At 40.2% G+C, this 15,891-nt stretch overlaps 2 protein-coding genes across 3 annotated transcripts in view; one reads left to right on the top strand and one right to left on the bottom strand.

Annotated features, from left to right (window-relative positions):
• Positions 1 to 6,491, bottom strand: part of LOC109421743 (myotubularin-related protein 4) — a 105,130-nt gene extending 98,639 nt beyond the window's left edge. For both annotated transcript variants that reach the window (XM_062860037.1, XM_062860038.1), the window contains exon 1: positions 6,260 to 6,491. The gene's annotated coding sequence lies outside the window, so the exon portion shown is untranslated. The remainder of the gene's footprint in view (positions 1 to 6,259) is intronic.
• A 7,580-nt stretch (positions 6,492 to 14,071) lies between these two features.
• LOC109421742 (mitochondrial fission process protein 1) lies at positions 14,072 to 15,537 on the top strand. Its single transcript, XM_019696273.3, has 3 exons — positions 14,072 to 14,273; positions 14,458 to 14,695; positions 14,753 to 15,537. The coding sequence occupies exons 1-3, from the start codon at positions 14,222 to 14,224 to the stop codon at positions 14,919 to 14,921; spliced, it is 459 nt and encodes a 152-aa protein (XP_019551818.3). The 5' UTR covers positions 14,072 to 14,221; the 3' UTR covers positions 14,922 to 15,537.
• Positions 15,538 to 15,891: the final 354 nt, after the last annotated feature.

The raw sequence follows: 15,891 nt of genomic DNA, 5'->3' as shown, positions 1-15,891 counted from the left end.
TACCTTAAAACAAATCAGAAAGGTCTCACCGGTTTTTTCTGATGATCGTCTAGAGAATGCTGCAACGGCGTCAATCCTGATCCCCAACATTCTATCGGCAACATCATGATGAGCCAGAGTTTTCCGAGTGCACTTGATTTTCCATCAGGATGCTCCAAAATAAATCCTCATTCAATCCTTTCTCCTTGAGCCGTATCTTCTTCAGATGTAACTCCCGACAAACCTGGCATTCGGATCTTCCTTCTCCTGCTTTTTCTGCTTAATGTGGACTATCGGTGGATATTGAAATGGCGGTCATCTATGCTCATGCTCACTATCGGTGGATATTGAAATGGTCCTAGTCGACGGAACCAGACTGTTTGCTAGCCTTGAGTAGGTGAACGGCACCATCCAAAACTATGTTCAAGCTTCCTCCTTCAACTTGCAGCTGCGCAGACGTAAAAACTCCAATGATTACTTCAGCAGCGGGAACTTCCGGCGATTTGGTTGTCCAATTTTCCTATTATGTTTTGATTTTAAACTCACTTGTATGGGAAATATCGTACCTAACATAAATCGCTTAAAACTATCAAGTTCGATTTGGTAAAACGAAATATTTTGCATGAGTCGTTAATTTAGATGTTAATTGACCAATTAACCTTTTGATTGATTAAAAAAAATATTTTCATGCTTAATAATTTGCAGTCAAAAAAGCCCAAAATCGCATATTTTGCCCTATAAATTGAGGTATAGCTTAAAATTGTGACGTGTTGGAGCAAATCTGAGCCCGGATTCGGATTCAGCGGCCCAAAATCTGTCAGAGACACATAAGTTTGCTCTTGAGACAGACCAAAAGTTAATTTTTGTTACGCTGTGTAATAGATGGGGTGTGCTTATAAAACTATCAAAGGACGGACTCGGTTATCCGGCAATAGGAAAAAATCACCTAGGATAATCGAACTTTTTTTTTTATTTCATTAGCTTATTGTGTTAGGGCACCTTAATTGGTGTCCCTTCCGGGGATTGCTCTCGGATGTCCATCTGGGTATTCCTCCAAGAACTTCCTTCTGAAGATCCTTCTTCTCCTTTCTTCTTCTTCATCTTTACGGATCGACGTACCAACCGGAAATTGGCCTGCCTCTTCAAGTGTTATTCGAGAAATTTACCAGTTTAAGACTTTCTCTGCCTGTCATTGCCTGAATTTTTACACTATAATCTTTGTTAAAAGACTGTTTAACCCTTTATAAGGCAGTGGCAACTATATTGCCACATACTTGTTACGTTTGTAAATTGTTGTGAACATTTTGCCTGTTTATTTTGTATGTTCTACTAAGGTTTGTACATTTGTCCCTGAAATTTAATATGCATTTGTAACGCTCCAAACATTTCAGGAGCGAACCAGTACAAAACGCACAAGCCGTCCCCTAAAACGGACATCAAATTGTAGAGGGTTTTGTGTTGTTGCCCAAATCAGGATGCCCCCTTAGGATTAGAAATTCCTAGACCAAAACAAGCTATGAATGCCGCAACACATGCTGCGAGCTAAAAGGCGAACTGCCAGAAAAAATACGATTACAGGATTGACTGATGGACCAAGAACAAAAATGAAACCTCGTCATCCTGGGATTGGACTACGTTATCTATTTGGATAATTAGGCACAATTTATGTTATGTGTTGCATGTTTGTGTTTTGTGCATTTGTAATGTTCCATTTTATTTTTCGTATCTAGTTCCCAAACGTGGGGCCCGATACGGAAAATAAAATGAGCATTCGTAAGGTTCCAATGTATAGGAGGCGCAGTAGGTAAAACAGGCTAGAATAATATGTACGTAGGAGAAAATATATGCCAGACAATGTTTAGTATTTGTGGTTTTGTGTTTTGGGCTTTTGATCCGCTTTTGTTTTGAGCTGGTCGGAAATCGATTCGTGTCAATTCTACGATTGATTAAAATTCGTTACATACCGTTGGTATTTTTATCTGTGTTGTAACAATTTCTTTCGAACTTTTTTTTTTTGGTTTAAGCAAAATTGGGATTACAAACAACGCCTGGTATTTTTTGGTGCTAAACAAAGCTTTAACAACAATTTGGGAGCCATTTGTATTCTCAAAAAATTACTAAATTTGACTGCGTGAAGAAAATAAGCTCAAACTTATTGACAAATTTTAGATTTGGTAAATATTTTAAGAAATAATCAAATTATGGGTTGACATGAGATGAACAACACAGTTTATATTATGGGTTAAGCCCTAATCCACTCTAAAATCTCTTTTCCGGCTTTTTGTCGAAGTCAAAAGAAGAAATGTACCCTAAACGGGCAGTGGCAAGAATATTGCCACCAGCGCTGGTGGCCTAAACGGGCAGGGGCAACTATATTGCCACCTCAAAAGCTCGTTTTTGGGGTTAACGGGCAGTGGCAACTATATTGCCACCAGCATTTTTGGGCTAAACGGGCAGTGGCAACTATATTGCCACCTAGATTTTTGAGAGTTTCTTTCAAACAAAAATTGTTTTGTACATGTAATCATGTATATAATCATTTCCATGATAGTATGCGTTGACAACTCTTCTAGTTTTCTCGGCCTTATAAAGGGTTAAGTAAAATAAATTTCACGCGATTTTTTACACGATTTTCTTGAAATTACGCGGTGTGCTAAATTATTTTCCCCTGGTCGCAATTTCTTCCCGACGGGGCTTAAATTTCTACCAGAGGTCTCTCTTGTTATCCTTGGTTTTCTTCAGTAATTCCTACTAGCGATTCTACCTTGTATTCCTCTAGATTCCTTAATGGATTTCTTCTGAGAAATCGCTAGGAAATAATTCAGAAGTTCCTTTAGGTGAATTAGTCTTTCAGAAATAAGTTTCTCTAGGAAAGAGGAATCTAGGATTTTGGAAAACAATCAGGGGATTTTTCCAGCAACTCCTGAAGGGTTCCCAGAAGAAACTAAGGATTCCCAAAAAATCCTAAAGAAATCCCATCAGTTCTGAAGGTATCCCTCGAGGAACAATTAAATAATTTCTGGAAAGAGCTTGTGTAGGATTCCTAGATGGAATTTCTCAAGGATTCCCACAAGTAACTTCTGGAGGATTCTCAGGAATAACTCCCTGGAGATTTCTATACAGAACATCAGGAGGACTCCCTGAAGAAACTTCTGGAGGATTTGAGGAAAGAATTCCTGGAAGATTACTAGACTAAATTTCTGGGAGATTCCCAGTAAACGTAGTAAGGAATCAGGGAGAATTATGATAATATTATCTTTATTAACGAGATTTTCAGCCCAAGACTGATTCATATAGTAGTTATGAGGAAATAACAAAAATGAAAGATGGAATCCACTTGGAAAATCTCTTGGAAGTATTCCTAATAAAAGTTCCAGTAGGTGTAGGTGTTTCTATTGCGCATAAATACCAAAACAATGTACTATAGGAATCCTTTGAAGAAATGTTTGGATGGACATTCCAGGAAAAATATCATAAGAAGCTCTTTAAAGAATCCAGGGGAGAACTTCTGTTGAAATTCTAGAAAAACTGTTGAAGGCATCCCAGAAATAATTCTGAAGGAACCCCAGAAAGAAAACCCTGGAGAAATATCAGAAAAATTTTCTGGAGGGATTTCAGAAATTAATCTTGAAAGAATTCCCTTAGGAAATTCTGAAGAAATTAAGAAACTCCTATACAGGTCGGACTCGATTATCCGGAGTCGGGATTTAATGCTTTTCAAACACATAACTGGGGAACGGAAGGCTCTAAAAAGCTACATCGCTCTAAAAGCCTACATCGATAAGTAATAATCAGTCAATATTTCAGCATACCGTTTGCGAGATATATTTTTGAGAAGCGCCAAAACCCGACTGCACAAGGAAGGGTAATAAATTCCAATTCCTGGTTGAATATTTGAAGAAATTCCCAAAGAAACTCCAGGAGAAATTTAAAAAGAGAGATCTAGGTTGATCCTAGGAGAAATTTCTGAAGAAATCATAAGGGGCAGAACCTCTTTTCTCTAAAAATTCTTATCGAATTCCAAAAGATAAACAATCGGCATGGTACAAGGTAACCTAGAAGAACTCTGGAGAAACTTCTTGGGAAATCCAATATTCTGGAGAAGTTACAAGTGTTTGCTTAGAAAAATTCCTGCTGCTTTCCTAAAAGTATCCTAGACGAAGCATTTATAGGAAACTGTGAAGATGATACTCATGGAGAAATGCCTTCCGGAAAGAAGTAAACAAATCCTTTTTGTTAGGATATCGATATTACGTTCTTGGAGAATTATCATTCCTGGAAGTATGTCATATTTTAAAACGTCGATCCAGGTACAGGCACTGTAATATGTGTCATTCTTGCGTTCAGCGAAATTAAATTTACATAAATGTGGTCACAAATGTAATGAAAACCTTTTGTCGGCGTCACAGTCAAAAAATGTCATTTGAACTGTACAACCAAGATGTGCTAAAAGACATCAAAAAAACAATTAAATTTCATAGTAAACTGCATATTTTTACTTTTGGAATGTGTTCTACAGTAAAACTTCCTATTCATATTAAAATGTTGCAAAATATTTTGTCAAAGAAAATTATTCTGTTATTATCACTATTCCGTTTTTGTCAACTGAAAATCGCGGACCGTGTTGATAAGAACGGAACATACCTGTACAAGTTTTATTATTGTGTTAAATGTACTATTTTTTATTTGCAAACATGTTCTTATAAAGAGTGCTCTGGAATAAAAGAGCGCCATGAGTTCTCAGCAATCTCATTTTTGATGGCCTACTTTCAGGTTATTTCGTGCAAAAATCAATTATCAGATACATGAATTGTTCCCTATCAGCAACATCAAAATGTAAACGTCTTGTATTAAAACCTAAATCGAAATGCCCCCTTAGGGTCTGTGTCAATTGGCGTATTAAAATTAATTTTCACTTAAACTTGACAGTTCGATAATTATTTCCTTTGGAAATTTGTCAAGTTTAAGTGTTGAACTGTCAAATTTAAGTAAAAATTAATTTTAATTCGCCAATTGACACAGACCCTTAGGATTAGAAACTCCTCCTAGACATAACTCAAGCTATGAAAGCGATTAACGCTGCGAACAAAAAGGCAATCAGCCAGACAAAATACGATTACAGGATTGACTGATGGACCAACGACTATTATGAAAGGTCGTCATCCTGGGTTCGAAAATTGTTATCCACTAGGGTAACAGGGCAAAAGTTATATTCTGTGTTGTATATGTCCAAATGTAATGTCCTAATTTATTACGCATTTCTAGTGTACCACTACATGTTTTTTTAAATATGCATTTGTAGTGCTTTTCGCAATACAAACTTTTCGAGTTTTTTGACAAAGTGTAACAAAATAGATCTACATCATAGGCTTCCAACTCGCAACTTGGAAACCCCTGATACTCCACCGAGATAGTATTCCCGTGTGTTCGTACCGCATCAGAGCGCAGTTTTCGTAAGGTCGAATGTTTATAGTATAAATTCTTCCTTCTCGCTTTTGGGTTGTTCTTTCTCAACCATACTCAATCAACTTTTGTATGGGCTGAGCGAGCAGTAGCTAGCAGAGTCTCGCGCGGTATGTGTATAGGTAGGTAATTGTAAATGCGATTTCGATGAGTGTTGTTTTTGTTTCACTTCAGGCAATCTTGAATCCATTTTTATTTGCTTCTTCATTTTTTGCACTCGTTTCGTGCTTTTGATGGCTGCATGCATGCATGCAGCGCCAGGAGGCCAGGTGAATACTTGCTTGATAAAAATGTGGTTCGATCGTCGGTTGGCTGGAGTTTTCACTATACGACGAGCTAGTGCTGCGGGTAGCTACCTACTTGACTGCCCTGCAGCTGGCTGATGATGCCTTTGCCCCTCAATGTTCTTCACGCACTGTTAATTTTTTCGATTTTGCACGTCAGGAAAAATGTTTGCAGCCCCGAGGCAGAAGCCAGACACAGCACTAATGCGCTTCATAGTGCACTATTTTTCAGTTTCGCTTTTTACCTCAACCAACATTCTTCCGATGTTTGAAGGAGAAATATTTGCAAGGTAGAAAATGGAGAGCACGGAAAAATGCAAGGAATTTTTTATTCAATTTCACCTTTTTGTTACACTGGAGACCAACAGGAAAAACTTGTAAATAAAGAACACCACTAAAAATCTATTGTTTTGATTAGCAAACGTCAAAGCACAAAAGAAAAATCTTCCGAATCAAAGTAGCCATGATCGAATTAAAGATGGAAGAGGAGGAACAAGGAAACACAAATCAGAATTTTCAAACGCAATAAATACCTAATTAGCACATCCACTCCATCCGGAAAACACCACCAAATTACACTTTACACTCGGACGAACACTTTTCCGCACGATTAGATCACGAAAAACACGGTTTTTCACGTTTAATTTACAATTTTCTTCACCATTGAAAACGGAACGCGACGAACCCGACTTGCGATCCAGCGAAAAATAATCCTCTTTCGTTCAATCAACCAGCCAACTACGAACGAACGAACACAGTGATGCGACGCGACGACACTGAACTAGTGTGGCAAACGCGTAATTCGCACACAACCGAACGTTCCCGAACTACAACCACCACCACAGTCGTGGACATCGGACATCAGTACTTGAATGAGGTTGCACAAAATGCAACGCAAGCAGCTGCTGGGATGAAAACAAATCGTTGGCGGTGTGGGTGTCGTGTTTTGGTTTTGCTTAGAACGGCACACACACTTGCACAAGGAGCGAAAAAAAATCAACAAAGTGGAAATTATAGCGTGACATGTGAAAAGAGCCTATTTTCCTTTGTAGTAATAGAGCTTGCTGACGTTCATTCTCCTTTCTCTTTCAAACATGCAGGCGGAATAGGATTTGTTGTCATCAGGAAAGGTTTCATCCAGAATTCCTCCAGGAATTCATCCAGAATAGACGAGTGCACCGATGAACTGAATTCATCGCGGTTCGAGAATTTTGACACTACAGCGGGGTCGTTCCCAATTAGAATTGTTCAATTCTGATTGGAAATCTTTCACTTCTGATTGGAAGCGACCCCGCTGTAGTGTCAAAATTCTCGGACCGCGATGAATTCAGTTCATCGGTGCACTCGTCTATTCCTCCAGGAATTCATCCAGAATTCCTCCAGGAATTCATCCAGAATACCTCCAGGAATTCATCCAGAATTCCTCCAGGAATTCATCCAGAATTCCTCCAGGAATTCATCCAGAATTCCTCCAGGAATTCATCCAGAATTCCTCCAGGAATTCATCCAGAATTCCTCCAGGAATTCATCCAGAATTCCTCCAGGAATTCATCCAGAATTCCTCCAGGAATTCATCCAGAATTCCTCCAGGAATTCATCCAGAATTCCTCCAGGAATTCATCCAGAATTCCTCCAGGAATTCATCCAGAATTCCTCCAGGAATTCATCCAGAATTCCTCCAGGAATTCATCCAGAATTCCTCCAAGAATTCAACCAGAATTCCTCCAGGAATTCATTCAGAATTCCTCCAGGAACAACCAGAATTCCTCCAGGAATTCATCCACAATTCATACAGGAATTCATCCAGAATTCCTCCAGGAATTCATCTAGAATTCCTCCAGGAATTCATCCAGAATTCCTCCAGGAATTCATCCAGAATTCCTCCAGGAATTCATCCAGAATTCCTCCAGGAATTCATCCAGAATTCCTCCAGGAATTCATCCAGAATTCCTCCAGGAATTCATCCAGAATTCCTCCAGGAATTCATCCAGAATTCCTCCAGGAATTCATCCAGAATTCCTCCAGGAATTCATCCAGAATTCCTCCAGGAATTCATCCAGAATTCCTCCAGGAATTCATCCAGAATTCCTCCAGGAATTCATCCAGAATTCCTCCAGGAATTCATCCAGAATTCCTCCAGGAATTCATCCAGAATTCCTCCAGGAATTCATCCAGAATTCCTCCAGAATTCCTCCAGGAATTCATCCAGAATTCCTCCAGGAATTCATCCAGAATTCCTCCAGGAATTCATCCAGAATTCCTCCAGGAATTCATCCAGAATTCCTCCAGGAATTCATCCAGAATTCCTCCAGGAATTCATCCAGAATTCCTCCAGGAATTCATCCAGAATTCCTCCAGGAATTCATCCAGAATTCCTCCAGGAATTCATCCAGAATTCCTCCAGGAATTCATCCAGAATTCCTCCAGGAATTCATCCAGAATTCCTCCAGGAATTCATCCAGAATTCCTCCAGGAATTCATCCAGAATTCCTCCAGGAATTCATCCAGAATTCCTCCTTGAATTCATCCAGAATTCCTCCAGGAATTCATCCGAAATTCCTCCAGGAATTCATCCAGAATTCCTCCAGGAATTCATCCAGAATTCCTCCAGGAATTCATCCAGAATTCCTCCAGGAATTCATCCAGAATTCCTCCAGGAATTCATCCAGAATTCCTCCAGGAATTCATCCAGAATTCCTCCAGGAATTCATCCAGAATTCCTCCAGGAATTCATCCAGAATTCCTCCAGGAATTCATCCAGAATTCCTCCAGGAATTCATCCAGAATTCCTCCAGGAATTCATCCAGAATTCCTCCAGGAATTCATCCAGAATTCCTCCAGGAATTCATCCAGAATTCCTCCAGGAATTCATCCAGAATTCCTCCAGGAATTCATCCAGAATTCCTCCAGGAATTCATCCAGAATTCCTCCAGGAATTCATCCAGAATTCCTCCAGGAATTCATCCAGAATTCCTCCAGGAATTCATCCAGAATTCCTCCAGGAATTCATCCAGAATTCCTCCAGGAATTCATCCAGAATTCCTCCAGGAATTCATCCAGAATTCCTCCAGGAATTCATCCAGAATTCCTCCAGGAATTCATCCAGAATTCCTCCAGGAATTCATCCAGAATTCCTCCAGGAATTCATCCAGAATTCCTCCAGGAATTCATCCAGAATTCCTCCAGGAATTCATCCAGAATTCCTCCAGGAATTCATCCAGAATTCCTCCAGGAATTCATCCAGAATTCCTCCAGGAATTCATCCAGAATTCCTCCAAGAATTCAACCAGAATTCCTCCAGGAATTCATTCAGAATTCCTCCAGGAACATCCAGAATTCCTCCAGGAATTCATCCACAATTCCTCCAGGAATTCATCTAGAATTCCTCCAGGAATTCATCCAGAATTCCTCCAGGAATTCATCCAGAATTCCTCCAAGAATTCATCCAGAATTCCTCCAGGAATTCATCCAGAATTCCTCCAGGAATTCATCCAGAATTCCTCCAGGAATTCATCCAGAATTCCTCCAGGAATTCATCCAGAATTCCTCCAGGAATTCATCCAGAATTCCTCCAGGAATTCATCCAGAATTCCTCCAGGAATTCATCCAGAATTCCTCCAGGAATTCATCCAGAATTCCTCCAGGAATTCATCCAGAATTCCTTCAGGAATTCATCCAGAATTCCTCCAGGAATTCATCCAGAATTCCTCCAGGAATTCATCCAGAATTCCTCCAGGAATTCATCCAGAATTCCTCCAGGAATTCATCCAGAATTCCTCCAGGAACTCATCCAGAATTCCTCCAGGAATTCATCCAGAATTCCTCCAGGAATTCATCCAGAATTCCTCCAGGAATTCATCCAGAATTCCTCCAGGAATTCATCCAGAATTCCTCCAGGAATTCATCCAGAATTCCTCCAGGAATTCATCCAGAATTCCTCCAGGAATTCATCCAGAATTCCTCCAGGAATTCATCCAGAATTCCTCCAGGAATTCATCCAGAATTCCTCCAGGAATTCATCCAGAATTCCTCCAGGAATTCATCCAGAATTCCTCCAGGAATTCATCCAGAATTCCTCCAGGAATTCATCCAGAATTCCTCCAGGAATTCATCCAGAATTCCTCCAGGAATTCATCCAGAATTCCTCCAGGAATTCATCCAGAATTCCTCCAGGAATTCATCCAGAATTCCTCCAGGAATTCATCCAGAATTCCTCCAGGAATTCATCCAGAATTCCTCCAGGAATTCATCCAGAATTCCTCCAGGAATTCATCCAGAATTCCTCCAGGAATTCATCCAGAATTCCTCCAGGAATTCATCCAGAATTCCTCCAGGAATTCATCCAGAATTCCTCCAGGAATTCATCCAGAATTCCTCCAGGAATTCATCCAGAATTCCTCCAGGAATTCATCCAGAATTCCTCCAGGAATTCATCCAGAATTCCTCCAGGAATTCATCCAGAATTCCTCCAGGAATTCATCCAGAATTCCTCCAGGAATTCATCCAGAATTCCTCCAGGAATTCATCCAAAATTCCTCCAGGAATTCATCCAGAATTCCTCCAGGAATTCATCCAGAATTCCTCCAGGAATTCATCCAGAATTCCTCCAGGAATTCATCCAGAATTCCTCCAGGAATTCATCCAGAATTCCTCCAGGAATTCATCCAGAATTTCTCCAGGAATTCATCCAGAATTCCTCCAGGAATTCATCCAGAATTCCTCCAGGAATTCATCCAGAATTCCTCCAGGAATTCATCCAGAATTCCTCCAGGAATTCATCCAGAATTCCTCCAGGAATTCATCCAGAATTCCTCCAGGAATTCATCCAGAATTCCTCCAGGAATTCATCCAGAATTCCTCCAGGAATTCATCCAGAATTCCTCCAGGAATTCATCCAGAATTCCTCCAGGAATTCATCCAGAATTCCTCCAGGAATTCATCCAGAATTCCTCCAGGAATTCATCCAGAATTCCTCCAGGAATTCATCCAGAATTCCTCCAGGAATTCATCCAGAATTCCTCCAGAATTCCTTCAGGAATTCATCCAGAATTCCTTCAGGAATTCATCCAGAATTCCTCCAGGAATTCATCCAGAATTCCTCCAGGAATTCATCCAGAATTCCTCCAGGAATTCATCCAGAATTCCTCCAGGAATTCATCCAGAATTCCTTCAGGAATTCATCCAGAATTCCTTCAGGAATTCATCCAGAATTCCTTCAGGAATTCATCCAGAATTCCTTCAGGAATTCATCCAGAATTCCTTCAGGAATTCATCCAGAATTCCTTCAGGAATTCATCCAGAATTCCTTCAGGAATTCATCCAGAATTCCTTTAGGAATTCATCCAGAATTCCTTCAGGAATTCATCCAGAATTCCTTCAGGAATTCATCCAGAATTCCTTCAGGAATTCATCCAGAATTCCTTCAGGAATTCATCCAGAATTCCTTCAGGAATTCATCCAGAATTCCTTCAGGAATTCATCCAGAATTCCTTCAGGAATTCATCCAGAATTCCTTCAGGAATTCATCCAGAATTCCTTCAGGAATTCATCCAGAATTCCTTCAGGAATTCATCCAGAATTCCTTCAGGAATTCATCCAGAATTCCTTCAGGAATTCATCCAGAATTCCTTCAGGAATTCATCCAGAATTCCTCCAGGAATTCATCCAGAATTCCTTCAGGAATTCTTCCAGAATTCCTTCAGGAATTCTTCCAGAATTCCTTCAGGAATTCATCCAGAATTCCTTCAGGAATTCATCCAGAATTCCTTCAGGAATTCATCCAGAATTCCTTCAGGAATTCATCCAGAATTCCTTCAGGAATTCATCCAGAATTCCTTCAGGAATTCATCCAGAATTCCTTCAGGAATTCATCCAGAATTCCTTCAGGAATTCATCCAGAATTCCTTCAGGAATTCATCCAGAATTCCTTCAGGAATTCATCCAGAATTCCTTCAGGAATTCATCCGGAATTCCTTCAGAAATTCATCCAGAATTCCTTCAGGAATTCATCCAGAATTCCTTCAGGAATTCATCCAGAATTCCTGCAGGAATTCATCCAGAATTCCTTCAGGAATTCATCCAGAATTCCTTCAGGAATTCATCCAGAATTCCTTCAGGAATTCATCCAGAATTCCTTCAGGAATTCATCCAGAATTCCTTCAGGAATTCATCCAGAATTCCTTCAGGAATTCATCCAGAATTCCTTCAGGAATTCATCCAGAATTCCTTCAGGAATTCATCCAGAATTCCTTCAGGAATTCATCCAGAATTCCTTCAGGAATTCATCCAGAATTCCTTCAGGAATTCATCCAGAATTCCTTCAGGAATTCATCCAGAATTCCTTCAGGAATTCATCCAGAATTCCTTCAGGAATTCATCCAGAATTCCTTCAGGAATTCATCCAGAATTCCTTCAGGAATTCATCCAGAATTCCTTCAGGAATTCATCCAGAATTCCTTCAGGAATTCATCCAGAATTCCTTCAGGAATTCATCCAGAATTCCTTCAGGAATTCATCCAGAATTCCTTCAGGAATTCATCCAGAATTCCTTCAGGAATTCATCCAGAATTCCTTCAGGAATTCATCCAGAATTCTTCCAGAATTCCTTCAGGAATTCTTCCAGAATTCCTTCAGGAATTCATCCAGAATTCCTTCAGGAATTCATCCAGAATTCCTTCAGGAATTCATCCAGAATTCCTTCAGGAATTCATCCAGAATTCCTTCAGGAATTCATCCAGAATTCCTTCAGGAATTCATCCAGAATTCCTTCAGGAATTCATCCAGAATTCCTTCAGGAATTCATCCAGAATTCCTTCAGGAATTCATCCAGAATTCCTTCAGGAATTCATCCAGAATTCCTTCAGGAATTCATCCGGAATTCCTTCAGAAATTCATCCAGAATTCCTTCAGGAATTCATCCAGAATTCCTGCAGGAATTCATCCAGAATTCCTTCAGGAATTCATCCAGAATTCCTTCAGGAATTCATCCAGAATTCCTTCAGGAATTCATCCAGAATTCCTTCAGGAATTCATCCAGAATTCCTTCAGGAATTCATCCAGAATTCCTTCAGGAATTCATCCAGAATTCCTTCAGGAATTCATCCAGAATTCCTTCAGGAATTCATCCAGAATTCCTTCAGGAATTCATCCAGAATTCCTTCAGGAATTCATCCAGAATTCCTTCAGGAATTCATCCAGAATTCCTTCAGGAATTCATCCAGAATTCCTTCAGGAATTCATCCAGAATTCCTTCAGGAATTCATCCAGAATTCCTTCAGGAATTCATCCAGAATTCCTTCAGGAATTCATCCAGAATTCCTTCAGGAATTCATCCAGAATTCCTTCAGGAATTCATCCAGAATTCCTTCAGGAATTCATCCAGAATTCCTTCAGGAATTCATCCAGAATTCCTTCAGGAATTCATCCAGAATTCCTTCAGGAATTCATCCAGAATTCCTTCAGGAATTCATCCAGAATTCCTTCAGGAATTCATCCAGAATTCCTTCAGGAATTCATCCAGAATTCCTTCAGGAATTCATCCAGAATTCCTTCAGGAATTCATCCAGAATTCCTTCAGGAATTCATCCAGAATTCCTTCAGGAATTCATCCAGAATTCCTTCAGGAATTCATCCAGAATTCCTTCAGGAATTCATCCAGAATTCCTTCAGGAATTCATCCAGAATTCCTTCAGGAATTCATCCAGAATTCCTTCAGGAATTTATCCAGAATTCCTTCAGGAATTCATCCAGAATTCCTTCAGGAATTCATCCAGAATTCCTCCAGGAATTCATCCAGAATTCCTTCAGGAATTTATCCAGAATTCCTTCAGGAATTCATCCAGAATTCCGTCAGGAATTCATCCAGAATTCCTTCATGAATTCATCCAGAATTCCTTCAGGAATTCATCCAGAATTCCTTCGGGAATGTCCTGGAATGTCAATGTCTGAAGAAAAGTAATAAATAAGGGTATTTCACGTAAAACGTTCTTATTATTATTTTAAAATAGGAGGACGTTTGTTATCAAAAATATCTCGAAACAGATTCAGGAATTAAACGGTTCAAAATAGTGAATATTTTTATAAATAAATAATGTATTTACAGCAGTGGAGCGCGAAGAGAACAAAAATATCTTGGATTTTGCTCGGATGCCACAACGACGTATTCAAAGCGAACGAGAAAGCGAACTCCTAAAATATTATGCAAAAATAATGGGTAATAATTAGTATGATTTTTTTTCCCGTGCATTCAATGTTTTGCGGTTCTTGGCAGCACTGCAACGCACGTGACAGCTCGCTTTCGTCGTTCGAGGCTCGCAAGTAAACAAAAACAATCCATCGGTCAGTCAGTCAGTCGCCGCCCGTTCTCTCGCATCTCGTCGCATTGATTCAATTCATTAGAATTTTGATTCGCACGGCATTCGTTGGGGCCACTGAGTGGTAGCATCGAAAGAAATCTACCAGCAGTTCCCTCCTATCCGATCCCACCAACAGACACCATGTCAATTACGGAAAAGGATCTCTATCGGGACACTCCCGTGCGGTATCTGGGTAAGTTTACTGCTGCTTGAGCTCGCCTGTGCGAAGATAAATGGCGCCAAAAATCCCCCACCCCCATTGACCATGCGTTACATCATCCATCATCGGGAACGATTGCAATTATTGCAATGGTAATTGCAATTGATTGAACAAAATGGGCTGAATAAATCATGAAATTGTTGTTCTGCTTGTCTAGGTTACGCAAACGAAATCGGCGAAGCGTTCCGACCGGTGATCCGGAAGGTGTTCGTCCACGCCAGCTATGTGGTTGCCGTTGGGTATGTTCTGGCCGACACAACGGACAAGTCCCGGAAGCAGTATGCGAAACCGGAAATCCTCGGTGGGGGTGCTCGGGGAGCGGCGATAGCCTCCGGAGATACGTTGCTGTGGCAGATGTTCGCTTCGGTCATCATTCCGGGATTTACGATTAATAGGTTTTATACTTGTGCTGGGAATTATCTTCATAATCTAACATTCTAATTCTTTTGTAGAATTTGCTGGCTCTCCAAGAAGGTCCTCTCGATGAACAAGGTAAAGGGTCCGCTAGGGAAATGGGCTCCTACGGCGCTGGGTTTGCTAGCGATTCCATTCATCATCCACCCCATTGATCACGGGGTGGATCTGGTGATGGACCAAACCTACCGGAAGTACGTGAAATAACCGGAACCAGGTTCCGCCACGTACGGTTACGGACGTATGCCAAATAATGGACCGTTAAATAGGTTAGTTAGCTGTTGAATGGGATTTATTTCAATTTCATTGCTTTACAATTACATCTGGGGCTTGGAAGCTTGGCGGTCTTATTTTAGTTAAAGATGCCATTTCGCCATGAAATTTTAATTTATTTACTTTTCATGATCATTTGATATTCTTGTAGATCAACTTCAAGAAGCAGTTGAAGATCGTTACAGATAATTCCTGTGAAGAACTACATACATGTCTTGCTTGGCGTCCTTGTCCCATGATTTATCCTTGGTCTCGAGCTAAATGACACTGATCGTAGTCATGTATTAAATACTTTTCTCGCTGACTTTAAACGTGTTTTTGAATGTTAATAGCTATTGTATGTATCTCGATTATCGCAGAAAAGACACAACGCGTCGTAGCAAATAATAGCTGTAAGGTAAGGTTTATCTATGGTAAACTTTTATTGTTATTGCAATAAATGCAGCCGGTTGCAGAAGACAGTTTTTTCTTAGGAAAACGGGTTAAACTTGGTGCTCAAAATACTCGAAAATAAAAACGGAACAATAAAATCTATCGGGATACCTATTCACTCAAGACATACAGCTCGATTGCTTCGAAAGCCAAACTCATAAAGTTTACCCTAATTAAGTAACATATCCACATCAGCAACAGAATAATACGAACTTAGATCCACGGCAACGACAACAGCGGCAAAACAGAATTTGCGATTGGAAACTCGGTACATGGAACTGCAGATCGCTCAGAGAGCGCCCGCATACTTACTGATTTACTAAAAACTAAAGGATCGCAGGTTTGGAAATTGATCATCAATATCCTTTTTCGATCAGCCTAGATAGCTGTGCAGTGTCGGTAGTAATTGTCTCAATTGGCTAAGAATAACACCTCGGACTGCCTGTTCCGGTGGTAAGAATCCACCAACAGG

Source organism: Aedes albopictus, chromosome 3 (assembly GCF_035046485.1).
Source record: "Aedes albopictus strain Foshan chromosome 3, AalbF5, whole genome shotgun sequence".
Taxonomy (NCBI): domain Eukaryota; kingdom Metazoa; phylum Arthropoda; class Insecta; order Diptera; family Culicidae; genus Aedes; species Aedes albopictus.
The sequence above is the reverse complement of the archived record's forward strand: the minus strand, read 5'-3'. Positions and strand labels throughout refer to the sequence as shown.

Coding starts and splice junctions, on each gene's coding strand:
- LOC109421742 (XM_019696273.3), top strand. CDS start 14,222: ATGTCAATTACGGAAAAGGATCTCTATCGGGACACTCCCGTGCGGTAT. Junction 14,274..14,457: donor CACTCCCGTGCGGTATCTGG/GTAAGTTTACTG, acceptor CTGCTTGTCTAG/GTTACGCAAACGAAATCGGC. Junction 14,696..14,752: donor CCGGGATTTACGATTAATAG/GTTTTATACTTG, acceptor ATTCTTTTGTAG/AATTTGCTGGCTCTCCAAGA.